Source organism: Hemibagrus wyckioides, linkage group LG02 (assembly GCF_019097595.1).
Source record: "Hemibagrus wyckioides isolate EC202008001 linkage group LG02, SWU_Hwy_1.0, whole genome shotgun sequence".
NCBI classification, from domain to species: domain Eukaryota; kingdom Metazoa; phylum Chordata; class Actinopteri; order Siluriformes; family Bagridae; genus Hemibagrus; species Hemibagrus wyckioides.
The window spans coordinates 13,229,175-13,256,347 of NC_080711.1; the positions used below are offsets into that span (position 1 = coordinate 13,229,175).

The window sequence follows — 27,173 nt, forward strand, 5'->3', positions numbered from 1 at the left end:
GGAAAAAAGGACATTAAATACATCACCATTGTAAGTAAACTTCTACTTCTGAGATTCTGCAGAGAAGACATAGAGTCCAAAAACAACCACTTGATAGACCAAATGATGTTTCCATTTACTCAGTCCTACTAAAATAATCCTAAACTATTTACCTTCAACTTAGAGTTCACATTCAGATTGTATTCCCTATCATCCATAATAGATATCTGAATCATTATCAGTTCAAACCTACATATTGTATCATCTCTGATTCAGTAGTTCAGAAGAATTCACTCCAATCCAGGGCTAACTGTATCTGTTCGTATTTCAGCCTGGAGAGACAAGCAGCCTTCCTCTGGAAGTTGCATTTATGAAAAAGGTTTCCAAGCCACTTCTTTGTAAGAACGTGCTGGAGATTATTGAATGGTTCGAGATGTCCAAGTGCTTCATCTTGGTCCTGGAGCGACCCAGCCCCTGCATGGACGTCCTGCAGTTCCTTAAACATCACGGCGGCCGACTGTCAGAAGCACTGGCTACAAAATTATGGGTCAGGTGGTTAAAGCTGCTCGTCACTGCTGTAGTGCCGGTGTTTTTCATGGTGACATCAAGGCGGAGAACCTTCTCATCAACCCTGACACACTGGAAGTGAAGCTTATTGACTTTGGCTGTGGAGATTTGCTCTCTCACACACCCTACACAGAATATGAAGGTAAGTGCATAATAAGTACAAGACAGAATCAAAGAGAATACATTGAAGTTTTTTTTTTTTCAACAGTGCTGATGGTGCTCCTTCTCTCTTTTTTGCTCAGGCACTTTGAGTATCTCTCCACTGAGTGGGTGTGTGATGGAGAGTATTTCGGTTATCCTGCCACCAAGTGGAGTCTGGGAGTTCTCCTGTTTTACCTGGTCTGTGGACACTTGCCGTTCCACAACGTGGACGACATCTTTTACAGGAAGATGTACTTCGCTCAAGGCATGTCTGAAGGTGAGAAAATCACCATTAGCATCACCATTTAGAATTGTTGTAGTTGTGAAACTGGCATTAAAATATTAATTGATTTTTTAATAATATCTATCTAAATGTCAGAGCACTATCTACAATCTCATCACTGCACACACAGGTTGCCACAATCTGATAAACTGGTGTCTGCACCTGGAACCTGAATGTCGGTTTGAAGAAATCCTCAACCATAAATGGGTTACATCTGCTGGATATGAGTGAAGGATCTGAGTGGAGGTGGAGCTGTTGAAGACCCTCACCCTCACTTACATAAAGAAAGAAAGAAAGAAACAATGTATATATAAATGTATATATAAAACAAATATATTTGTTGTATGTATAAATGAATTCCATTGCAGCACCATTTTTTTCTTATTTTGCAATCTGGATGTCTATTTGCTAGTCACTTCAGCTTAAGCTGCTGAAATATGGTCCTATACCTGATTTGGAAATTTGTACACACATGAACAAAATCTGTGGTACCCTTCCATTAAATTATGCTACCCCTCGAAAAGATTGACATGTTAAACTAAAGTGTTTCCTGTAATTATGATCACAGGTGTCTTCAAACTTGTAGTCGTACAAGTCCTACTGCCTATTCAAAGGAGAAAAGTAGTCACTGTGCTGTTTGGTATCATTGTATGGACCACAGAAAGCTAAGGAGAGAGTTGTCTCAGGAGATTAGAAGGAAAATTATATCTTTTTTCAAAATACTTATCGGGCAGTAATTTCCACATTCAAGCTTATTCTTTCTCACCGTAGGTAACACTGAGATTACCGCTTCTGTCCAAGAAGGGACAGATAAGCATGTGGCTTTCAGTCTAGGTGTTAATGTGTCCTACATTTCTTTGTACCACTCAGATGGTAAAACCATCTGGTCCTGCCACCTTATTAGGTTTTAATGCTGATATTGCTTTTTTAATTTCTTCTTCTGAGATGTCTTTGCTTAGAATTTCATTTTGTTCATCTGTCACATAATTTTAGTAGGTCAAGAAAGGCCTCCATCTTTGTTTCATCAACCTTAGGTTGTGTATATAATTGTTTTTTAAAAAATACAAATGATCTGTGTATATCTTTCAAATTACCATGAGTGGCATTTGTTAGGGGATCCTTTATTTTATGGACTGTATTTTCCGCTTGTTGCTTTTTTAATATGATGATAATCATTTTGGCGACAACCCCCCAGCTTCATAGTGTCTCTGTTTTAGAAAAAAATATTTCTTTTTTATGTGATTATTGTGAATTTCATTTAATTCCATTTTAAGAAACACTGCCACTCAAACATTTTTTTGGTTAATTACAGCACAAATCTGACCTGGTAACGTTTCAGTATGCTTATGAACTCAATACCTCTTTAACTCATTTATCATGAAATAGTCAAGTCAAGTCAAGAAGCCTTTATTGTCCTTTTAAGCACATACACAGTGAAATGAGACAACGCTTCTCCAGGACTCTGGTACCACAACATAAACAACATAACACAGAGCTACAAAACAACACAGAGCTAAGGACAGAAAGTAAGTTGTCCTAGCTAAGGACAGAAAGTAAGTGCAACATGTGCAACCTGGTGCCAACAGTGCAAGACAAAAGACAGTGCAAACAGACAATACAAAACAAAACAATACAGGACAGATACACAAAATACACAATATGGACAGAATAGCGCAGACCAGTATACATTCTGCAATGTATAAGTAGTGCAATGTGCAAAATAGGAGTATATAAATAAACTATATATTTTACTAATAAACTATATATTTATAAGAACTTCTCCTATTTTGCACATTGCACTACAGCAACAGCAGCAGTTGATTAAATGTGCAAAAAATAGCATGTATTCAGTTGTAGTATGGGTAGAGTTATAAACTTGTATGTGTTTAAATCTCAAGGGAGTGAGTGTGTGTATGTGCAGGTGTGTGTGTGTGAGTGAGAGAGAGAGAGAGAGAGAGAGAGATTTGGTGCAGTTCAGTTCTGGATGTTGAGGAGTCTGATGGCAGGAGAAACTGTTACACACTCTGATTGTGAGGGCCCGAAAGCTTCAGTACCTCTTTCCAGACCTCAGCCAGTGCCTTCAGGGTCTTGCCCCTTTCAATCAATCCATTGTTGAACTTTCAGTATGTAAAGTAATTCCAATAGTCTGAACACTTCATTGCAACAGCAGTACATTTATGCAATAGCATTCAGAATAATCTGAGTATAGACTGTAATGTGGAATCTGCAAGGGTTTTTGCAATAGCTTCCACACTGGATGCCAAATTCATCATTGTGGATTTGGAATTTTCTGCAAATAAAGCATTGAAGTATAGGACATGTGAGTGCTGGGCTGTCATCTGTTCAATATCTCAAGCACACAGCAGTCATTCATCAGCCATCAACATCAGCAGGAACAACAGCTCTGGTTAGTCAAAAGAATCAAGACAGCCTCTGGGAATTGTTCAACAGCATAGTGAGTGAAAAACCCAAAGTCAGTGTCACTTCTGATTCCACTTCTGAGGTTCTCTGGTATCTCTCAGCCCCATATCAATCTTCTGAATTTCTGGCACAGACAGTCTGCCATCTTTCCTCATTTGTTTATCTCTCGATTCCAGCAACCTCAGTGTCACACAAAAGAGTATTCTCCAATGTAGAAGAGATTTTAAGCAAGAGGAGAAACCATCTCAGCCCAAATACAGCAGATCTTGTTTCCCTATAAAAACGTAACTAGCTATTTGTACTGTTTAATAAAAATATATTGGACAAGAACTCTTCACAGGGTTTATAATTTTATTAAAATTTTATTTAAAATTTTTAAAAAAATAAGGGTTTATTTAAAAACACAAAGGCTCTGTTGGTGCCCTAGATGAGATTTTAGATTTTCGCCCAGGTATGTTGTCATTTTCCCTGCTCCACTCTGTACCATAGCTATATGTTGCTTTGAGACATGATTGGATTTGGCCATAAGCTTCATTTCTATCAGGAAATTATTCATTCATTATTGAGGTGGAAAAGTGAGTCTGTGGACCCCCTCAGAGCCATGTTTCTCTCAGCTAAGGACTGGATTATTGCCACTATTCTCTATTCATGATTGCCTTCTCTCTGTCTCAATAAGTGGCATTGCCTTGCTGTCAATTGTCTGGCACTTTTCAAAACAAATCTCCAGTTCTTTCCATGCCTTTATGTTTTGCTGATATTCTGGGCGATTTGCATGAGATTTCAAAACCTGGTGGCATTCTTCCAATCATTCAGAAATCAGTTTAAAGACTTTTTGTGAGAAGAGTTTGCAAAAGAATCAACAGAATCTATTTTTTTTTCCTAGAATAGAGAAGCCAGCTCCTTTTTATCTTATCATCATTAATTAAAACAGATGGTAATGGCAACTTCGTCCATCCTCTCTTTTAGGAAAAATGGAATCCGTCTCAACCTGATAAGGTCCTCGGGTGACCAATTCAGCCCTTACTTTATCAGATAGGGATCCAGAGTTGGTTAGATATTGGACTCAGCAACAGAGAGAGATTCATTAGGGGAAGAGGCAGAACTTGGGGACCTCTCAGCAGCAGTTAGTGGCTCAGTGGTGGTAGGCGAGCTGCTGAGATGCTCTTCAATAGCACTCAAAGTTGAGGTAGACAAAGTGTGAAGTTGAGATGCAGTAGTTGAAGAGGGTCGATCATTTTGGTCACTGGGAGCAAACTGAGATGACGATGATAGAGATGTTGAAGCCCCTTGTAGGTATTTTAGGAGTGGGTCTGTTAAAATATGTCAGAGACCAGAGATGACTTTTCCAACTCTGCCTACGGTGACAAGTACTTATTACATCGAAAGAGAAATATGAGCAATATGAAATGCCTAAAGTAGTCTAACAGACAACAAATGCAAACAGATGGTCTAAAAAGCCTATTTCAAAATACTGCATAAACATCATGAGCTAACAGACATCCTTAAACTTGTGATTCTTTCCTTTATATTTTCTTTCTCTTTTTTCTTCTTTGCTTCACTTCCTGCCTTGTGCCCCTGATGGTTGTCCTTTTTTTCTTTCATTTTTTTAGAAAGCATAGTTTAAGTTCACATAAATGGCAAAACTAATCTGTATGGTAACTGCGTGCGCCATGCATAATGAATGCGTTATGGGGATGTATTATAATCACGTCATAATGTAGAAATTTCTTTAAATTATTCCAGCATGACATGTCGAATCTTATGATTTTTTTAATGTCAATTTTATTTTATTCTAACAATATTTTAATCAGTTTGATGATGATCGATCAGTACTAAAATTATGTTAACTGCTAGAAATATGTTTGCTTAATGTATGGGTGTTGGAGCGTAACAAGGTTACAAGATGCAAAAAAAACAACTCCTCTCTTCCGGCCCCACCCAGTCATTTTGCGCCCTTCATAACTGCCTATGTTGCCCATGCCACGGGCCGGACCTGTTTTCACACTGGCCTCACCTGAAATCAGTGCGTCTTTTTTTTCGATCGTCTATCAAGGAGTCTGAAGGTGATGTGGGAATGTTTCTTAAACCTTAACACTTCCCAGTCTGCGTGTCCGTATTCTGTAGACTTCTGGCCACTAGATGGCCAGTATGGTGCGATGATTCGAACGTTTCGAAGACTTGAATGAGTCGATTCATTTGATTCCTACATGATAGACCTACAAGCTGGTTTTTAAGAGGCATTCTTAACCAAAAGTCAAAGGTTATCCAGTTAGGGACGTTTTAACTTTTAAAAAGCATAACTCATTTGCTCTATACCTTTTATTACTTGAGAAAAACATTTTTAGCATCACTTGAGTACAAGTTTGTTTACTTCCACTTATTGACATTTTATAAATACTTTCAGTTCAATGCAATTTCGCATTTTAAGACTGCCAGTTAGGTTACATTAAAACAAGTATAATACCAATGACTCTTACATATATATATATATATATATATATATATATATATATATATATATATATATATATATATATATATATATATATATATATAATTATATATAATTTAAATTCATTTCAGTGGCTGTTCATAGCGGAACGAGTGAGCGCCAGCGATTGGCTAATGTGCCTGTCAATCAAAATTCCTCTCTCTGCTATTGGACGCACCGAGCAGTAACGCCTATTTAATATGTTGACTAAGTGTTTGCGACGTTAAGGTTGCTTGCTGTTGGTCTGCTCCGCTATATGGCAGTAGGATTTTAAATCTCAAGGATTTTCACAATTTTTAAAAGATGGATATAGAGGGCGAGGAACGTAAATACGGTGAGTTAAAAGAAAATTAAATTAAAAATATATATAACGGCGTATACGGCCATGGTAAGCCAGAGTAAGCACAGTTTTCGGCTTCAGCAGCCTACATCAGTTAATGTTGCCTTATTTGCTGAAGAGTTATTTAGGAAGCCTGTTATTTAAGTTTTGTACAGCGATTTTAGTTTGACTCTCGCACTGAAGAAAGTGTACAGATTTTGATGCAGGATCCAGTTAGGTGATTATTTAAATGAACTTGGCTCAGATGAGCAGTCGCTTGAACCCTGCCAGTTTTACACCCTGCGCCGTCCATTGCTGCGCACGCGCCTGCACCGCTATGTCAACACACCCTGAAATCATCGATTAGAATCGGATTTATTTGGATTATATTAGAATTGAATTTGGTCTCAAAAGGGTTAAACCTTTCACTGGCTTAGTGTTTACGTGTTAAGAGTAAAGCAGAGAAAGCTTGAGCAGCTCTGTTAAACTATAGGATACGCCATTTTAAAGTAGTCATATGCATATGATCTCAAGTTCCAATAGAGGGGCAGCACCAGTTCACACTGGCCATTCTTCATTTGTAATGGTTTCGTCAAGGCTTCTACTGCAGTTTCTTTCAGTTGTTGCTTGTTTTGGGGGGCTTCTCATTTTCAGGAAGTGAAATGCTGCTAATTTGGGTTCTTGTGACATACTTGGCCAGTCTAAGACCTTCCATGAGGAAGTCCTTTGTTTTCTTGGTAGTGTGTTTTGGGTCATCAGCTTGCTGCAATTATGAAGTTCCTGGAGCTGAATTTCTTCGTATGTTGGCAGATGGACATTTGGGATCATGCGTAAATCCTTTCTTTAGCTTTTCCATCCCTTTGGTAGAGATTATACTTTTTGTGTCTCATCGTTTGTATTTCTTTGTAATTCCAGTCTGACCTTCTGATGATAGGAAAAGTAAACACGTATAATGTGTGGCTTTCACTGCTGTACCAGCTATCTATTTGATTTGTAAAACATGTCTGAAACAGATCACCCCCCCTGTTAATTATTATTCTAGTGGCTTTATAGTTTACAGCAGTTTAGGCTAAAATGGCACTAAAATGCTTGCTTAGCACTTTATTAGGAACAGGTACTTTGTTCATGCAGTGCAGCCAATCGAGCGGCAGCAGTGCAGTGCACAAATCAATGCAGCTGCGTGAGCCAGCAGCTTTCGGTAATGTTCATACCAACCATCAGAATGGAGATATCATTTTAACAGTCTCATGTCAAATGGGCTGGTCTGAGTATTTCTGGGTTGATGGGCTTGTCTGAGTAACTGCTGATCTCCTGGGTTTTTCATACATAACAGTCTCTAGAGTTTACCCAGAATGGTGCAATAAAGCAAAAACATGTAGTCAGCAGCGGCTTGGTGGACAAACGTCTTGAGAATCAGGCAAGTTTTGAACAGAAAAGCATCTCAGAATGCACACCACGCTGAACCTTGAGGTAGATGGACTACAACAGCAGTACACCATGTCAGGAACTACTTCTGTCAGCCAAGAACAGAAAGCTGATGCTGCAGTGGGAACGGACTGTAGATGAAGATCTGATGAATCTTGATTTCTGCTTAGGCACAGAGAGGGTAGGGTCAGAATGTTTAACCTGTTTCGCCATTTTGACCTAAATACAATCTGTTGCACTGATTGGAGCTCTTCTGTGTTATTACTGTAAATAAAAAGAGTTTAAAAGCTGCGGTGTGAACCTCTGAATGCTGTTATTTCAACCATGGTTTCAGGAAGACTGGCTGATTAAACTGCAGCTCACTGTTTGTTTTTTTTGGCCCAAATCTGGCTGTGTGTTTGTGTGTGTGTGGGCGTGAGAGAGAGTCATGTGTGTTTTATTGAATTCTGCATGTAATACTGTAGCTGTGAAACTACACATCATTCGTCCTCTTTGTTCAGATCCCGACTCTGGACAAAGTAATTAAGTTTTCAACATTTTATTACTGAGGAAGTACGTAAGTAAATCGGTCAACACATCCAGGGGGTTAAAAAGCTGCATGACAAACACCGCACAGCCTTTACACACCTAGTGATAACATGTATTATGAACCAACCAAGAACGTTACAGAGGGTGGTGTTGAATTCATGTGGACCAGTTAACACACTCAGTTTTCGAAAAGCCTTTTAAGCTTATGTTTCTCCTTTTTTTTTAGTTGCAGTTTGTTATCTAGTTATAGGTTGAACAGCAATAACTTGAGGAAATATCTGAGAAGAATGCTGTTAATTCTACTTTCGTTTTTGCTGTTTCCGCAGAAGGTTAGAGATGAACGGGGAAAAGGTTGTGTTGTCATCACACGTATTTTCTCGTGAACACTGACGTAGCCTATGTGCAGGGCGGCACACTGGCTTAGTGGTTAACATGTTTGCCTTTGTGTTTCATACAAAATCATACACAGTACAACATGTAGTGAAATGCTTATTACGACTGTCCTACATTTGAAGAAGAGTATAAAGTGAAGTGTGTGGACAAGAAAAGTATATGGATATAGGTAATAAAAATATATATGAAAAAATAGGAAGAATAAAAACGATCTTAGTAGAAATTAAAGACATGATAAATTATGAAAAACACCAATAGTTATGTAAAGCCGATTGTGTATCGGATATACATATGCAAATATGTGTATATAAAAATAAGTGTGTATATAATATAAACATAATGTAGACATAATAAATAATAATAATATAATACAATATATTATACACAATATATTATATATAATATAATAAAATATAATAGTATACTAATATAACGTCTATAATAATATGATGATGATGTAATATTTATAAACATCTATAAAAATATATAAATAATATATATGTATAAACATCTATAAAATATAGTATATACATGTATGTAGATAGAAAAAGTCAAATATAAATGTAATGACAATATGTAAAGTAAAGTATGGTATGTAAAGTGTCAAAGATGTCCAGTGAGTGTGGTTATTGTGTGTGCAGAGTAGTGCAGGGTATACAAGTAGTGCAATTTGTGTGTGCAACAATCTGCCGTGGTTACTCTCGTAGATTATCAGATTAGGTCACTCTGGTTTCCTGCCGCAGTTCATAAGCATGTAAGTAGATGATTGACATCTCAAAAGTGTGTGAGATTGGTGATTGGTTGGCCCCTCATCCAGGGTGTCCCCCACCTTGTGCCCCGAGTCTCCTGGGATAGACTTCAGGTTCTCAGTGACCCAGTGTAGGATAAGTGCTATGGATGGATGGACAGATATTGTCAATGATAAAGGAACAGTATATGTGCTGCTGTATTAGTCATAAGTAATGAAATTTGATCTTATGGAAAATTTGTTACGTAACAGCCACACAGTTGCTTAATTTAGTATCACATACTGTAAGGAGAAAAAGGATGGCTGTAACTATTCATGAGTTGTCTTCTGCCAGTATTTTATCTGTGACTGAAGATCTTTAAGTGCTAGCATGAAGTGAAAAATGAGCTCTCTATAGCTTGAGGCCTTTTGTTTTAGCAGATTAGTTTATTTACTAGCAGGTTGTCAGTATTTGAAACATCTGAATATTTTTGACTTGTTAAAAATGAGTTCTAGTAAGAAGTCTTAGTGGTGTACCCTTCGTGTGTGTCTGTGAGTAACATACTGCGCTACGCCCATTTTCACAGTACTTTAATTAGCATGCTGTAGCGAATGTCAGTGGAGGGTCTGGTCTATATACAGCCAGCCTAATCATAGAGATCTAAATTGGTGTCTGTAATTAAAGGGTAGCTCGGAGTCTTTGGAAATCTGATCCATGATCTTTTTTAAATGCAAGAACTGTAGTTTGGTTCTATTTTTTTGACATGGCGCTGCTTGTGCAGATGTTTCAGTTTAAGAATCCTGGATCCAGTTTAGCATTTTTTGCAAGTAAAAATACAGTGGTACCTCAGTGTTCTACCTTAATTCGTTCCAAAAGTCTGGTTGAATACCGATTTGGTCGAAAACCGGATTATTTTTCCCCATAGGAAATAATGTAAAACGAATTAATCTGTTTCAACTCGATGGTTGATCTCACAACTTTCTCATATTGGCAACATTGCCAGAGTATGTTGCATGGAAAGCGTGTGTGGCATGGGCGTCGCTAGGCCCCATTTCTACTCAGCCCCCCTAAAAATTCTGCGATTCTCCATAAATTGTACACAAATTTATGATCGCCTCAGTCCCCTTTAAATTTAATATGAAAATGGCTGCAGACTTTGGCTCTTCCCCGTCTTTCAGCACATTCTTCAATTCGCAGACTGCAGCGCCGCAGAGCAAGGATCAGAGGGTGTGTGTGTGTGTGTGTGTGTGTGTGTGTGTGTGTGTGTGTGTGTGTGTGTGTGTGTGTGTGTGTGTGTGTGTGTGTGTGTGTGTGTGTGTGTGTGTGTGTGTGTGTGATAAGGAAGACCCGTATATAGCTTGTTCAGTACTCAAATGTTATACACATCTACGCAATGGATGCAGGGGAATGCTGCAATAAGTTTACCATCCTACCCTGTTAGTCAAACGTTTATTTTAATTAATTAATTAATTAATTTATTATTTTTTACTATTATACCCTCATTGGAGGGCTGAGCCCCCCTTGAATGAAAATCCTAGAATCGCCCCTGGTGTGCGGTCACAATAGGTCTTTTCAGGTCAGGTCGAACACTGATTTGAAATATTGATATTTGTCGCAATCCTGTATGAAAAGAAGAACTGGCGTTCCTGACGGTCGAGTCGTACACCGAAAATATTTTTATACACCAAATTGACATTGAAAATTCGAATTGAATACCGAAAATTCGAACACGGGTGGTCGAGGACCGAGGTACCACTGTAATTAAAAGCATGTACATGTTTATTTGGCCATGTCGGAGTCAGACACCCGAGCACAGCGAAAGAAACAAAGCATTTTATTTTTATTTATCTACATTGAGAATGTGTTGATGTAATAATTATGGGTATAAAATATTTTTACACCTTCTCAAATGCTTTTCGGGGGGTGTGATATGTTGTTGTGATGTAATAGTTGTAATAGGAATCTAAAATGGGTGTACTCTTAATGTTATGCTTCGTCAACATACGGGTGTCGTTTGTACAAGATGGAAAAAGAAATTCTCTGTTTCAGAATTAGGAAATGCAACTGATGGTTAAATAAAAATGCTAGGTTTTCAGTTTGCATTGGCAAGTATTTCTGGATTTGGAACTGAGAATGTTTCCTGTTTTCAGTACAAGCTGGTTTTCTGTGCTTGAGTCCACTGGGGGAGAAGAAATGATTTCCAGTTGTGTGTGTGTGTGTGAGGGTGTGTTTTTTTTTTTTGTGGGTGTGTGTTGGCTTGGGCTGCAGATGTGACGTGCACACAGCCCAGCCTTTTTCTCCGGTTACGCCTCACACTAGTTTCCTTGCTGCCTACAACTTAGAGAGCAAAACAATGGCATAAATAGAGAAGAGGTAACAAAAGGAAGTATAAAGTAAAAAAGAAAAAGAATTAGTACAGAAAGTGAAACGAAAAGTTGGTATATGAAAGGTTGTATGTGAAAAGTAATCACTGTGTAATCATTGTGTTTTTGTAACATAACTGTGCATTTAAACTAAACCAGTCAGTAAATGAGAATCAAACAAACATACTCTACATGCAGAAAGTTCAAACACATTTTTAGCTATAAGCATGGGTTAATGTAGGAGGAAGCAGGTCTTGTGTGTGCAAGCAGTTCCTGAGCTTGCTGTGATCATGTTTCCATATCATCAGCATACAGACACCACGTAATAGTGAAGCTGTACTATATAGAACACACATTGTGACACTGATGAATCGGTCAACGATTCTCCTCAATCCTATTTAACTATTGGAGTCCTGTTTTATACCGGGTTTTGTTTCCTGTGTCTCGAGTGCATGTCCACTGACCAATTGTGATGACGGGTAATCACTAAGACTCAGTGGTTAAAATGTTGGACTATTGAACAGAAGGTCATGATTTAAATCTCAGCGCTGCCAAAATGAATTTAAGGTCTGTAGGTCACCCTGGACAACGGTGTCTGACCTAATGCTGCATGTCACTTTGAAACAAAACCCCAAAATGCTAGTTATTACCAATCAAAAACTCAAACCAGATGTCTATATATCGTATAGCATGTCCTGATTAAATGGTTGAAAATGTTTATCTTGACGATCTGTGCAGGATGTGCTCATCTAGTCACGCTTCATTTGCTTTCAACACACTATTCTGTCCAACGAGATAACGCTTGAAGCCCTTTCAAGCGTATTTGTTCTTAAAAGATCATCCAAACCACCATTGTTTTTTTGAATAAAGCTGTAAAAAAACATGTGCGCAAACACACACACACACACACACACTGACACAGACATGCTCATATTCTCATTCACAGTTGGGGACAATGTGGCGTAACCAATCTGCATTCTTCTGTGTTGGATACAGGGAGACCATGCACACACTGTAACGTTTAAAATCGATGAAGCCTTGCAGTATTTCAAAAGGCTAAAAAAGTTTCAGATTTTTCTTTAACACTGAGGAAAACGACAAAGTAACGTTAACTTAACAGTTATTACCCTCAGCTCAGAGAACATTCCCAAGGCTCGGTTTCATGGAAAAAGTTAATGTACTGCAAAGGGCCAGACAAATGAGCAACTCCGCCTTTGTTATGTACACTTACTTTAAACAAGATGTTATACAGAAACACGGAAAATTGCGGAGGCATGGTCTGTGCAGAGAAACAAGAAGAAAACCCCAGGGACAAAACCTACACTGGCTTGTGGGAGATGCTGCTGAGGCAAGATTACAAAGCAAGGCAGAGCAGTCCCAAATAGTCCAAACACATTCATGTAAGCTTTTTTCTTTCTTTCAATAAAATCATCTTCTCTCTTAAAACACACTTAGAGTTGTAAAAGTGTAAAAGGCCCAGTGTAAAAGGTTTTTCTGCCGAAAACAGCATCAAGAATTCAAGAATAATCTACCTTCATGTGTCTACAACTGAAGACTTAATACAGATCAGCTTGGAGGGGTTTTCAGTAGAGCTGTCCGGCTGTGGACCGCTGACTAAGCTCAAAGCTGGCCAGATGACCTGCTTACGAAAGCTGCTGGACCATCTTTGTGTCTAAATGAGACACACTGAGAAGATTTGTTTTTGGGGGTGTGTTTTTAGAACTAAGAAAAACTAATATAGAGGTGTTCATCCTGTTTATACAGTTTAAAGTAAAAAAAGGTTACATAATCATTAAATAGTTGATTCTAAATGTCTCCTTGTAACCTTAAGAAAGAACATCTTATTTAATTATGGCTGAAGTTCTACATGTACTCACTGGGGGAAGAAATCAGGCATCATACCATGCACCAATTGTCATTTCATTAAATAATTATTTCACTCAGGCATGAATTTCTCATATTACATGCAGTATATCTTTCTAAAGAAATTACTGCTGTGAGTATTTTTAGACCTGTGTGAAACTGTGTGGAAATGAGAAGAGTGTGCATGTGGCCAGAATGCATGTTTGAATTTATAGGTTTAAAGAAAAAAATAATGTGTTATAAACCACAGACATGTGTAGCAACAGTGTGGTTGGACAGTTTAAAAGAAGCTTCCTTTGATGGAAAATGACAAAACTGACAACGCAGGATGACTGATTAGGGCCTGAGCACCGTAGGTGCGAAAGCCCTATTGTTTCCGTTAGAATTTTTTAATATATATGTATGTATTTTGGACCCCTTAACATGCTCAAAAACTCTTGAAAATCAGCAGACAGGTTGGAATCTGCGGCCATTAGGACGTCACCGTGGCTCGCGCCCGTTACAGCGCCCCCGGAACATCTTACTGCATAGCTGATACACACTTGATCATTGAACTGAGACTTTCACACTGCATATCAAGTCTAATCCACAGGAAGTGAGTTATTCTGAGTTGTTTGCAAAAAGCACCCAATGGAATTTGAAATGCTCCTCCTAGGGACTTGATATAACCGCCACCAAACCCAGGCTAAAATGATCTCAAGACATTGATGATGCAAAATTCATGAGGGATTTTTGATTTCTCAAACGGTTCAGCCGTGAGAAGCCCTTAAACTTCGGCGAATAAAACGAAAGAGGAAGTGGCTAATAACTTCTGTGTACATTAAGTGATCTACATGAAACCTTAGAATTATGTTAAGCATTGAAAGTTGATCACACTGATATGACAACTGTGAGTCTCGGTCATAGCGCCACCAACTGGCAGCAGGAAGTGTGTCACTTTTTGAAATCTCTAATATTTTCTCCCTTACTTTCACCTGATTTGGTTCAAAATCAGTCAGGATAACGACAAGACATGGCTGATGTGAAACGGTGAAGGAATTTTTGATACCTTGAATCGTGTTATTATTGTGACGATTTACATGAGAACATAATAGAAGACAATGAATCTTCTCATATCTTACGAGTGGAAAGGCCTAATGTTCCAAAAATATTTCCCATAGAGAGTGTAAATGTTTATGAGAAAGGCCAGTGTGGCTGGTCCCCGGGCGTGGCACAGGGCTGTCACAGTGCCCCCTGGAACTTTGTCAGAAATAAAGCTGCACAGCTCATCTTCACTTGCACGTATATGCATGAGATCCGGTATACATTTACATCTCATTGAGCTAAATGACGTTCATCCACCTGTCATGGGATCTGCTTAACAGGAAGTCAGTTATTTTGGGACGTTTGAAAAACACACCCAGTGGAATTTGATATACTCCTCCTAGGGGATTTGTATGATTTTGACCAAACATGGTCCAATATGATCTGAAGACATTGAGGATCTAAAATTGCTAAGGGATTCCTGATATCTCAAATGGTTCAGCCGTGAGGAGCCCTTAAACTTATGGCGAATAAAAGGAAACAGGAAGTGGCTAATAACTTCGGTGTGTATTGTGTCATGTACATCAAACCTCAACTTTATGTTAAGCGAAGAAAGCTGATCACATGGACATGACTACTGTGAGTGTCAGTCATAGCGCCACCAACTGGCAGCAGGAAGTGTGTCACTTTTAGAAATCTCTAGAATAATGTCAGGACATGGCTGATGTGAAACTGTGAAGGAATTTGTGATATTTTGAATGATGTTGCTATTGTGAGGACATGACATAATAGAAAAAAATTAATGTTCTTATATCTTAACAGTGGAAAGCCCTAATGTTTCAAAAAATTTTACATAGAAAGAACAACTGGTTATGAGTAATTCTGCTTAGTTTCATGATTTTGTGATGCTCTAATGGCTCACAACAAATTTTTACATTTATCAGTCCATTGACTGGACATGGTTTTGGCCTGACTTCTGCAGTACTAGACTATGTCCACGAGAGGCTCTTTCCCCTTTATTTTTATTTTTTTAAATATGGCTTCATGTTCCCTTTTATATGTACAGAGTCAGCCAAAAAATGTATATACACTTCAAGAAAAGAAAAAGTAGACATTTTTTCCTGGGTGACTCTGGGTTAGTTTTCTTGTTGCCATCAGTGGTCATTGCTGTGATCACTTTCATTAGACCCAAATTGTCACTCTTGTCCTTTTGGTATTTCCCCTTTTAATGCATGTACCCACTGTGCTCAGTGTATCTGGTGCGCCTGGGCGCCGAGTAGTGATGGCCCATAGTGCGAGGGCCCGTCATTGCTGCTTGCAGCTATATTGTTTTTCTTGAGGTTGTCTGGGACGCATCAGGATACATTGCAGCTCACTGTACACATGTAATATGGCCATGTGTCGTCCCAACAGCCGTCAGACCGTTCATACCTGTGTGTAGTGCTGTCCAACTGTGATACAACTGTGTTCCTCTGGGAAGGCTTTCCACAAGGTTTAGGAGTGTGTTTATGGGAATTTTTGACCATTCATCTAGAAGTGCATTTGTGAGGTCAGGCACTGATATTAGATGAGAAGGCCTGGCTCACAGTCTCCGCTCTAATTCATTCCAAAGGTGTTCTATCGGGTTCAGGTCAGGACCCTGTGAAGCACTAGCGTAGCCAGGAATCACAATGTGGGTGGGCCTAGCCCAAAATGCATCTTTTATCAAAATAAGCCAACATAACTACACCTGCTTGAATACAAACCACCATTTAATCAGAGCATAAGCTTGTATGTCATCGTAAGCAATGTTAAGAACATAACAATAAGAACAGCATGAGCACGGCGGCCACACCACACATACATTCACACATGCGTGCGCGCATCTGACAGACGTGCCGCAGGACAGTATGTAAACTGTCCGATATATGGCTCAACGGTCATATAAACCACATGAAATGAACAACAATGACTAGAACTACATAGTAGGAAAATGTAGATTGGCTTACTTTTACTGGTGTGTAGGGGAGGTACACGCTGGAGAATAAAGTGCTGCTGGTCATGGAGTAAAAGGTGAATGAACACTAGCAGAGCTCCTTACTACTCGAGCTTCATGGCTCCTGAACATCGGAATTATCTTTCTCCTCCGGCTGCACACAACGTCTTTTTGACACAAACTTTAGGAAGTTACTCTGTTTCATTTTAGTTTAATGTGCAACTAAACTTTGGTGACCCTCTGTGAAATGTGCTCGGTGTGGAGGAAGAGGGGCAGCATGAGCGTAGAGACGTTTCATTCTTCCTCGAAACCGGAGGGCGCTCTCGCACAGAAAATACAAAAATTGGCTCATAGAAGTAACATATGACGTGCCAAAAAACCTAATACGGACAAAGGCATGTATAAAGGCATCCAGCAATCGCCGTAGTCAAAGCAGTCTTTTCTGTAGAAAGCAACTGACTGGGTGGGCGGGCCTACGCTACTGCTGTGAAGGTCCTCCACACCAAACTTGATCATCCATGTCTTTATGGACGTTGCTTTGTGCACTGGTGTGCAGTCATGTTGGAACAGGAAGGGTTCATCCCCCAAACTGTTCCCACAAAGTTGGGAGCATGAAAGTGTCCAAAATGTCTTGGTATGCTGAAGCATTAAGAGTTCCTTTCACTAGAACTAAGGGGCCAAGTCCAACCCCAATTCAATGATTTGGAGGGGTGTCCCAAAACTTTTGGCAATATAGTGTAGCTGGTTAGCTAGTTCATACTGATTTGTAAATCCCTATTAAAGGTGTTTCTGTTCACATTACCACCACTTTTCGTATCATATTTGAAGTCACACGATACACTCCTGAAAAGCATCGATTGCTATATTCTCTGATGATGTCGCTACCTGTTACTGTAGTAACGGTTTCTATCTGTAAAGTGTAACGAACACGGAAGAGCGGAGTGATACATGGAGTGAAACGTCCCAGTGTAGTTATAAGAAATAAAAGCGTTCTTAGTGCGCCACTCGACCAATCAAATCAGTGGACCAGACCTAACTGTATATAAAACGCCGGGCCTTGCGAAACTTTTATTTTAAAAGTTACTCGTATTTGTTCCTTTGGTTTGAAGGCATTTTCGGTTACTAATAATATTTGCATAATATTTAAAATGTTAAAAGCTGGATGTGGGGTAAAAAAAATGCAAACTAAGGACAACTAACAAATAAGAAAGGTGAATGTGCTTACTAACCGGTTTAACCGGTTTCCCACGCTGGGGAGAGGCTGCGTTCAAGGGCGCGCGCTAGAGCACTAAGGAGTGTTGACCACAGCAGTTGACTGACCCTTTGTAATACTGTTGAGTACTGTAGCAAGCGTCTTGACGTGAGAGACGCTCATAGCCCCAACAAGCTGAAACAAGAAGCCGAAACTCCTGACCGGAGGGGCGGGTATTGGAGCAGACTCTGGAAAAACAAAAAGCCACAAAATGCCGGAGGAAGATCATTACGGAAAGCATGGTAACGTTCAGTCCGAAAACCCTTTTCTGGCTTTTCTTTAGCAGATGTAGTTTTGGTGTGGTGCCTGGTTTAAAGCGAGTGGTAGAGTTGCAGTGTTTTTGGCGCATTTCTGCTCTTTGCTGTTTTTATTTTAAGAGCTCTGAATAGCATCTGACGCCTCCGTGAAAACAATACTGCTAAAAGATTTTTCATCACGGATCGGGTTTAAGTTTCATTTTAAACTCGTCTCTCTTGTGCAGACCTTTTTTTTTTCCATCACGGCTTTAGGCTGGATTCGGATTTAGTTAGCGCTTATGAGATATTAGCGTTGGTTTTTATATTCGTTTCTCCAGAAGTTGAGGCTGGTTTATAGTAAATTGAGCGCGAGCTTGATGAGGCTCTCGTGCCACTGCACTGCATGTCTGCGCCGTGTTTTGGCAGAAAGATTGCATTACAGTGGATGCAAATATTATGAAGTCGAAATGCCGTCAGATAAACGTGCTATAATAAGTGCTGCTTGAATCAGTGTGCTAGTAGCATGCATGTCCTTTTGGTAAACTGTGGTAGTTGGAGTGCGGCTTGCTAATGGAGTTTACTCCCCTGTGTACACTACGGTTCCACCCTTTCATTTCCCTGCATGCTTCCTCACGTATCTCACACAGCTATTCTGGTGGGAGATGTAGTGCAAGGTATTTCTAAAGAGTCATTCAAGGTCAAGTAGGTGGCGGTTCTTGCTTAAAAATGTCCCCAGTTTAGAAGCAAATCATGCAGTGCTGACAGCGCACTTATAATATTCTACAGAAGGTATACACAACGGATTGTAAATGTGTCAAAATGCAATGGTTAAAGAGGAAAGGAAGTGCCAAGTTGAGTCGTGGTTTGAAGATTTACACTGCGCGTGCGTGTGCTCGCGCTTGCGTGTGTGTTTTATAGACGCACAGAACAAACACTCTCTCAGTCCGGATGCAACAAAAAAAACCTTTCCAGGCTTCGCTAACCAGTCACGAGCGCACTGGTTAATAGTTTTAAAATGTTAGATAAGAGGGGTTTTTGTGCGTGTTGGTTTCTAAAGACGTAATGGATAATAATAATAATATTTCTTATCATGTACAATATCATCTTCATTGTCAAGCACCTTTGTTGTACATTTTGTATAGCATATTTCATTTATTCAATTTCTCTTGTGTCCTCTTGAAGCATTCCTGGCAAAATAATTTCCTTCACGATTAATAAAGTCTTATTGTATACTATCTTATTATTTTATATAATTAAAACTCATTCATAGGACTTTTAAATGAAGCGCTGCTGCATTTGCCGGCCCTCAGTACCATGAAGCAAATCATGTATTGTGGAAATGTCTGCATGAATTGACCTCAGTATTTGTCATGTTTCCAACCCTAATAATGCACATCGCTTGTTAATCGGATCGATACTCTAGAGCTGGTAATGTAAAAGCTTTTGCTTTACCCCATCTGGTGCATTGTGTTCAATACCGGTATAAACATTAACATATAGCTGTGGGAAGGATATGACTCAGTGGTTGAAGCTGCAATATGATCCCACTGCAGAAGGCTTCTTAACATGAGCCTGTCTAGTCATCCTGCTGGAATGTTGGTTTTCAGTTGTGTTGGTACAATTCAGGGTGAGAAAGCCGATAGTCATAGTCTACTTCATTTTACTCGTCTTTATATCATAATTCATTATACTCCCATTCCTTTTTTTTTTATGCTCCAGGTCTATTCAACTCCTAATCCGTGTGGTCAGGAACCACTTACTTATGTCATGTGCTTATTTATAACTGCATCGAGAAATAATTGATCCAATTTCACATCTTGCTACCTTTCCAGTTTATTAAGTTAAATCTGGGAATTTTTTATAAAGCTTGAAATTTAGTTTTAAGTCAGTAAGAACAAATCTTGAAGAGGATGTAGGACAGGAGAAACAATGTAAAGTATCTGTGGGGAAGGGCTGGGGTGTATGTGGACTTCACAGTAACAGTTGGATCAGTGTTATGGTAGCCCCAGGGTCTTGGCAATGAAATGAATGTTAAGTCCTTGGTAACAGCAGTGGCATGACAAACATGTGGCATGCAGTAGCCCATCATGGCCCTTCCTAGATGTGCCAGATTTTAATCCCCTCTCAGGTCTCTACACTTACTGCTACTGCCGGAATTATAGCGTAGTTCTGCATGGGGTCCCAGAGGGTGGTGTTAGCTGAAGTGACATTCTCTATGACTATTATTTTTTACACATATGTATTACAATAGAAAATTAAAAATATTTAATTAAAGTCCGGGAGAATGAATATAAATTATGAATGATGTATTTAAAAGTATAGAAGACTGTAGAATTCTGGACAGGCCACTTTAATCAACCGTTTTTAATCTAGATTTCCTCGATGCAACAGGATATTCCAGCGCTAAACATTTACAGCTTAAACTATCATGCAGGAAGTTTAATCAGCATGGAATGTAATTTGTATTCAGTGATGCTTGATGTCCTGTGAATTGTCTTGTTAAGGACTTGCACTACTGCTTTTGGAACAAGCTGAAACTTTACTTTAAGAGAAAACGGAGCAGCCAGATAGTCAGAATCCTTCAATTGTCCAATCTAAAGGTTATGGATGTCATGCACTAGTCTCTCAGTTTCTCATGTAATGGTTTCTCAAGTGATATGCACTTGTAGTGATGTTGCTTATAAGGGAATTATATAGGGGTAAATAACTGTAGACTAACTGTTGCTTTTGTTTTCATAGAACGGCAATAAGGCAATCGTAGGCCATGTCCGCACTAATACACTACTCAAAAAGTTAAGGATATTCGGGTGAAATTTCAGGATGCACCTAAAATGCACTATAACCTTTACAGGTGAACTTAATTTGACCTTCTCTACACTTTTGAATGCTCATGTCCAACTGTTCAGTGCTTCAGTGCTTTTTGCATAACTTGCTGTTCTCTAACAAGGTGCTTAATGGCAAAATTCACAACTGGTGTTTGGTCCATGAATCGACCAATAAATTTTCTGGTTCAGTTAGAATTGGTATTTAAACAGTCCTCTTCATCATGCTGTTCACATTTTGACATCATGAGACCAAGACCACACCTAACAATTGATCAACAGTACCTCGTCATTGCGAGGCTTCAAACAGGATGTTCTCAGAGGGAAGTGCCCACTGAGCTTAGAGTGTCACAGAGTGTCATCAGCAGGTTGCTACAGAGATACAGAGAGACTGGAAGGGTCACAAAGACATAGAAGTGGACGTCCTTTGGCCACATCCCACATTGAAGACCGTTTCATTGTGAACAGTGCCGTCCACACAGAGACGGCGTTTTCAGTCAACAAAAACGTATCTTCTTGAAAACGCTCTTCAAAGTTGATAAATTTGAAAACACAGTTTTCAAAATTTCAAAAACTGCTAAACTGCCTATTTTTAGGTTTTTCATTTTTTACTATAGATCATAAAACTCATAAGGTTACAGTTAATTAATGATTATTTTTTTGTCATCACTGATTATGTAAGATTATTGTAACAATTAAAGAATGCACTAAATACCCAAAAATGTTTTTAAAAATATTTCTTTCCAACATTTCAACCAATGAGGACAACTATTGAACACTTAAAGGGGTTTGATTAAATGACGGGCCATTAAGCAAACCCAATATGACTGACATTTATCAGCTCTGTCATTGCATTATAAACTTATCATTTTTTATATATATATATATACACACACACATTATAATGTATATGTATATATATTATGTATATGTATGTATGTAGATCATTTTATATATAGATATAGATATATCCTTTTTAAAAAAAATTTATTTATTTTTTATTTTGGTCAGTGTGACCAGGAGATCAGTGTGGTGTCAGTCGATGAGAGTGTGATAGTGGAGTTAGTGAAGCGATGCAGTGTGTGCCAACACATGCTTTATAACACAGAGCAACTAATCAGTAATGGAATTTGTCACAATCTACCTTTTTATTATCGAATATTATCTATTTTGTTGTGTTGATTGTGTGCTTACCAACCAATCGACCACTCTAGCTAGAGCTGATTTTGTGCTGTGTGTCTTTAAAAGCCAGACTGATATAAACTGGACTTGTTCTTGTACTGTAAAACACCGGCAGAGTTATGTTTGGAAAGTCCAGTTGAGAAATTATACAGCAAGCAGGACTGAGGCAATAACTGATGTGTTCACAGGCTGTGTAAGGCAAATGAATGAGAATAGTAGACCATTTAATAAACTAAGCTAGATCATAAATAACAATCACAGAAGCAGATTGTGCCTGTGAACTGTTTAATAAGAATTGAGAGATTATTTTTATTGAAGTCCCTTCTATAACAATCTGTTAATTCTCTTATTTGGTTTATTTCTATAATACCTTCTCCATTAGAAGCAATACATTGTCATTCATGTTTAGAGAATTGTTCAGTAATGTAATGGACTGGATGAGTTACTTTTACTTTTTATTGTCTTTGTAGGTGAACCCAGAAAATATGACCCCAACTTTAAAGGGCCAATCCAAAACAGGTAAGAAACACGTTTTGTTTAAAATCTGTCTTATTAACAGGAAGTGCTAATAGTGTCAGTGTTGTGCATGGTTTTAGCAACATATACACAACATTCCTGCTGCACATATGCGTCATCAGTTGGCATGTTCGCTGTGTTCGTCCTTGGAAAAATAATGTGACGCGTAATTCCAGACGATTTTTTATTTCATTGCTTAGCTTGTGCATTTCTAATGTGATTTCCATATAAACCAGTTAAAATCGTCTCCTGTGTTAAAAAAAAAAAAAAAAAAAAATGCTTATGACTATATGGCAGCATCCTATATTTTTACATACACAGTTGTGTACATCTGCAGGCTGCTTTACAGTTGCAAAATATGCATCCCAGAATAAGGGTGTGAAATTACTAACATTTTACACTATAGTAACCCGCCCTGGGTGACTAGTATGCATGTCACCCAGGGCAGGGTACTATAGTAAGTTTTAACTATGTGAGCAATGCTGCTTGTGTAGCATCTGAGCAAATGCTAGTAGATTGTATCTGTATTTGTATAATGCTGCAAAGTGGGCGTGACCTAACACAGGATGTAGAAATGGCAGCACTTTAGTTGGTGCTATTGTTAAAAAAAAAAAAAAAAAAAAAAGTCACTAGCATAGCAGCCTAAATAAAACCACCATGCCATTTCATTAATGTTACTGAATATACAAATGCTCATGTTCACCTGAGAGGAAAAACCTCCTGCTCAGTGCTTTGATTCTATCCTGATACACGCCTCTAATCTGAACCAGATGGTGACCTGTGATCCTTTCTGGCTAGCTTTAAAAAGAATAAAATAAAATAGAATTTGAGTAATGGAGTCATATGTGTGTGTGTGTGTGTGTGTGTGTGTGTGTGTGTGTGTCTAGTGCATAAACATAAATGTAGTTCTGTCAAATATAATGGAGCGCTAAATCAAATGCTGTTTTGTTCCCTGTCCATTTTTTTGTTGTTGTTTTCCTTTCCAGAGGCTGCACAGACATTATTTGCTGTATTATTTTTGTCGTGGCCATACTTGGATATATAGCTGTGGGAATACTAGGTGAGTCATTGCCTTACTTTAAAGCTTCTAGTTTTAAAAGTGCCAATGTCTGTATTCATGGTCTTTTGTATTCGTGTCTTCACCTGTGCGTAGACAAAGGGAGGGGAGACGAGGCATAGGTTTATGTAATTATGGTTTTAAACAGATAATGGGCCCACATTAACACAATCGTCTATGTGAAATATAGACCTGTATAAAAGAATTGCTAGAAAATCGGTGTGTACACAAAACCTGCATGCCTTCAAGCACAGTTGGTTGAAAAATCACAGTGAATGATTTAGAAATTTGCTGTCCTCATTGAGGCCAATTCTACAAAAGGGATCATTATCGTTTTTTTTTTTTTAAGGTATTTGTCGGTGTATCAGGAAAATACTAATAAGATTATTGCTAAATAATTAGTGGCTTATCATACCTTGTGTTGGCTAGTGTTTGGTTAGTAGAAGTACATATAAATATTAATGAAGAAGTCAGAACAAATCGCAGCCTTCATTATTTTACGTTAAGGGCAATGCCAGGCTCAGTCTGCTTGATGTGGAAACAGTCACGATTATTGTTTGGCTGGACAGAGGCTTACTGGTCTAAATGCGAACTATATAAGTCATTGTGATGCAATTTTTGTTTAATTGGATTCAGTTCTCCAGCCTACAGAGTCCTGTGGCACAACAAGGCCTTATACTGTAGTCTTTTCTATTCAAACATGTACAGCACATAACTTGCATGCCATGTCACGTCTTCAGCCAAGTTGACCATGCTTCCTATTTATCTCCACTGTGTTTTATGTTCTTACAACACTTCATGACTGGGATAGTCTCAGTATGAACGTTATGTAATGTCTGTGTTTGTAATATTAGTACTCAGTTTTCTTTTCTCTCCAGCATGGTCTCAGGGTGACCCTAGGAAGGTTATTTACCCCACAAACAGTAGAGGGGAATTCTGTGGTCAAGTTGGAACTCCTCTGGAGTAAGTTGAAAAGCCAGACATCTGAATGTCTTCATGTTTATTGTTAACCTTGAACTCTTAAAACAAATGGAGAATGAGTAGAATTTAAAATGATGATAAATACACCAAAAGCATTTTATTGTTTCTGCCAGCTCTTTGTATGTGCATATGAATAATTTACGGATTGTGGTGTCTGTAAAACAGGAAGAAGCCCTACCTCTTCTACTTTAACATCCTGAAGTGTGCGAGTCCTGTAGTCCTGCTAGAGTTCCAGTGCCCCACCACTCAGGTACACGTCCTCATCCTCGTACTGACCGACTACTTGATTAAATAATATACTGGTAAATGAGTCATTGTGTGGAAACTGTTAAGAACAGAGAAACTGTTGCTGCTGATGCTTTATGTTTATGGTTAGATTTGTATAACAGCTTGTAAAACAAAGAATTCAGTACTAATATATTTAAATCTTTAAACCTGCTGAGATTTTACTGATGTTACACTGTGCCTACTGAAGAGTCGGATTGTGCAGATTATGACCTGTATGGACAAAGCAATGCAAGAAATAGCCCTTTGTAAAGACTGTTTAGCAAATGTGCTAGTGAATTATCTGTAGTCTAATTTTTACGCTTGTTTTACTTTTATATAAACTTGATAAAACATTGGTGTTTCTAGAAACGCAAAATTGTATGAGCAAATGAGTGTCATAACTGTTTAAATTCATTACTGTGGGTTAAATGTCAGATGATTTGTGGTTTTAATTTTTGCCAGCGTGTCATTTTAGACTTAAACTAGGTGCTGTCACACTGGGGTGGTGTGACGACCCAATCTAGGGGTATCTATAACCAGAAAAACACTCCTGCATCTTTGCATTGATCTCTCTTGATTTCTAGATTTGTGTGGAGAAATGCCCTGACAAATCCATGGCTCTATTAAAAATTGCAACCAATGACCGGGCTTACTACAAAAGCTTCTGTACAGAAGACCCAGGCAACCTGGTAGGTGGAATATGAAGGTTTAAAAAAAAAACAAATAGTAAAAGAATTTTTGCTAACCTTTTGTCTGACTGCTTATGTCTTGCCTGTCTGTCTGCTTGTCTCTGCCATTTTGACACAGATGTTTAAGCCTTTACAGTACACTGGCTTTTCATTCTGCTGGTGGAATGGAAATCAACTTATAATACATTTATTATAATTAGTATAAACAAATAATTTATCACTACGAGTCTGATATCAAAATAGTCAGGACACTGTCGGCTTTTAGTCGGGGATGTTTTTCCCCTCTGTTGGATAACCTCACGCGCAAATTTTAGATGCTTATGAACAAGCACTTGGGACATCTCAGAAAGCAGAAATGGGTTTGATATCACCATTTACTCTGGAGATATAAATTTGTGTGAGGAAAAAATTCTTTTGGAACATTTATATGAAAATATTGCCCCTAGTAGGCTAGATAAAAAGAGAAATACTTATGAAAGTAGCCATTTAGCACTTTAAAGAATTTAAAGTGTTTTATATGTCATTAAACACCACTGTGGAGCAACATGGCCAAACATGGGCTCCCCCAAATGAGCAAAAAAAGAGGATTTTTTAAATATCTTTTATCTTAGAGTCCGACTGAGATCCTGAAAAAGGGGATTTGTCCTGCAGTGCTCATCCCTAGCAAGCCATGTAAGACCTTGTCTCTTCTTACACGTCAGCTTTATTTTAAACAGAAATTTTGTTGTTTTTTAGAATTTACAAGATGTCTTTATAAGCTGTGAATGTGTTACGATGAGAACATCAGTTTTAAATACAGTTCTTCTGGTTGTTGTCTTTTCATTATTATTTCATTTTTCAGTCACACGGAGGTGTTTCCCTGCTCTTGGAAAAAAGGGAAATGAGGTCACTGTAGGAAACAGTACCAATTTTCTGGACCCACAGGGCAATCCTGTAAAGGCCAATGACTTACTGCCAGCTGTAAAGTGAGTGGACACACAGATACTAGTGTACATATACACACACACTCGCAGCTCACATGCCTGAATGTCTGTGTGTTTAATAGGGATGCAACAATACAGTTAACCCACGGTTCAATACGTACCACGGTTTTCGGGCTTGGCAAATTAAAATGTTTTTTTCATTTTTCTTTGCTTAGGTGACAGGAACAGATGTTAAGAAAAAAAAAACTAGTTTTAGTTTCAATTCTCTTTATTTTACTTAAATGCAAAAATCAACTTGTACACATGCTACTGAAAATAGTGAGATAAAATATATATATATATATATATATATATATATAATTGCACACACACTATATTGCCAAAAGTATTCGCTCACCCATCCAAATAATCAGAATCAGGTGTTCCAATCACTTCCATGGCCACAGGTGTATAAAATCAAGCACCTAGGCATGCAGACTGTTTTTACAAACATTTGTGAAAGAATGGGTCGCTCTCAGGAGCTCAGTGAATTCCAGCGTGGAACTGTGATAGGATGCCACCTGTGCAACAAATCCAGTCGTGAAATTTCCTCGCTCCTAAATATTCCACAGTCAACTGTCAGCTGTATTATAAGAACGTGGAAGTGTTTGGGAACAACAGCAACTCAGCCACGAAGTGGTAGGCCACGTAAACTGACGGAGCGGGATCAGCGGATGCTGAGGCGCATAGTGCGAAGAGGTCGCCAACTT

The 27,173-nt window shown here is 38.5% G+C and overlaps 1 protein-coding gene and 1 long non-coding RNA gene across 5 annotated transcripts in view; one reads left to right on the forward strand and one right to left on the reverse strand.

The window, feature by feature from the left end:
• Nucleotides 1-411: 411 nt before the first annotated feature.
• On the reverse strand, nucleotides 412-17,306 carry LOC131366633 (uncharacterized). Its single transcript, XR_009206845.1, has 3 exons — nucleotides 16,513-17,306; nucleotides 1,133-1,244; nucleotides 412-958 (listed from the first exon to the last, which is right to left on the reverse strand). It is a non-coding gene; the product is annotated as an uncharacterized LOC131366633 (long non-coding RNA).
• Nucleotides 6,077-27,173, forward strand: part of LOC131366612 (choline transporter-like protein 2) — a 37,280-nt gene continuing 16,183 nt past the window's right edge. For 2 of the 4 annotated variants that reach the window (XM_058411237.1, XM_058411230.1), the window contains exons 1-8: nucleotides 6,077-6,216; nucleotides 22,462-22,510; nucleotides 23,494-23,567; nucleotides 24,443-24,527; nucleotides 24,711-24,795; nucleotides 25,397-25,501; nucleotides 26,113-26,173; nucleotides 26,343-26,466. In XM_058411237.1, coding sequence (XP_058267220.1) covers nucleotides 6,186-6,216; nucleotides 22,462-22,510; nucleotides 23,494-23,567; nucleotides 24,443-24,527; nucleotides 24,711-24,795; nucleotides 25,397-25,501; nucleotides 26,113-26,173; nucleotides 26,343-26,466 — 614 coding nt within the window. In that variant the 5' untranslated portion in view covers nucleotides 6,077-6,185. Of the gene's footprint in view, nucleotides 6,217-17,671; nucleotides 17,994-22,461; nucleotides 22,511-23,493; nucleotides 23,568-24,442; nucleotides 24,528-24,710; nucleotides 24,796-25,396; nucleotides 25,502-26,112; nucleotides 26,174-26,342; nucleotides 26,467-27,173 lie in introns of those variants that run through there. The other 2 variants (XM_058411219.1, XM_058411245.1) reach the window with 2 other exon arrangements.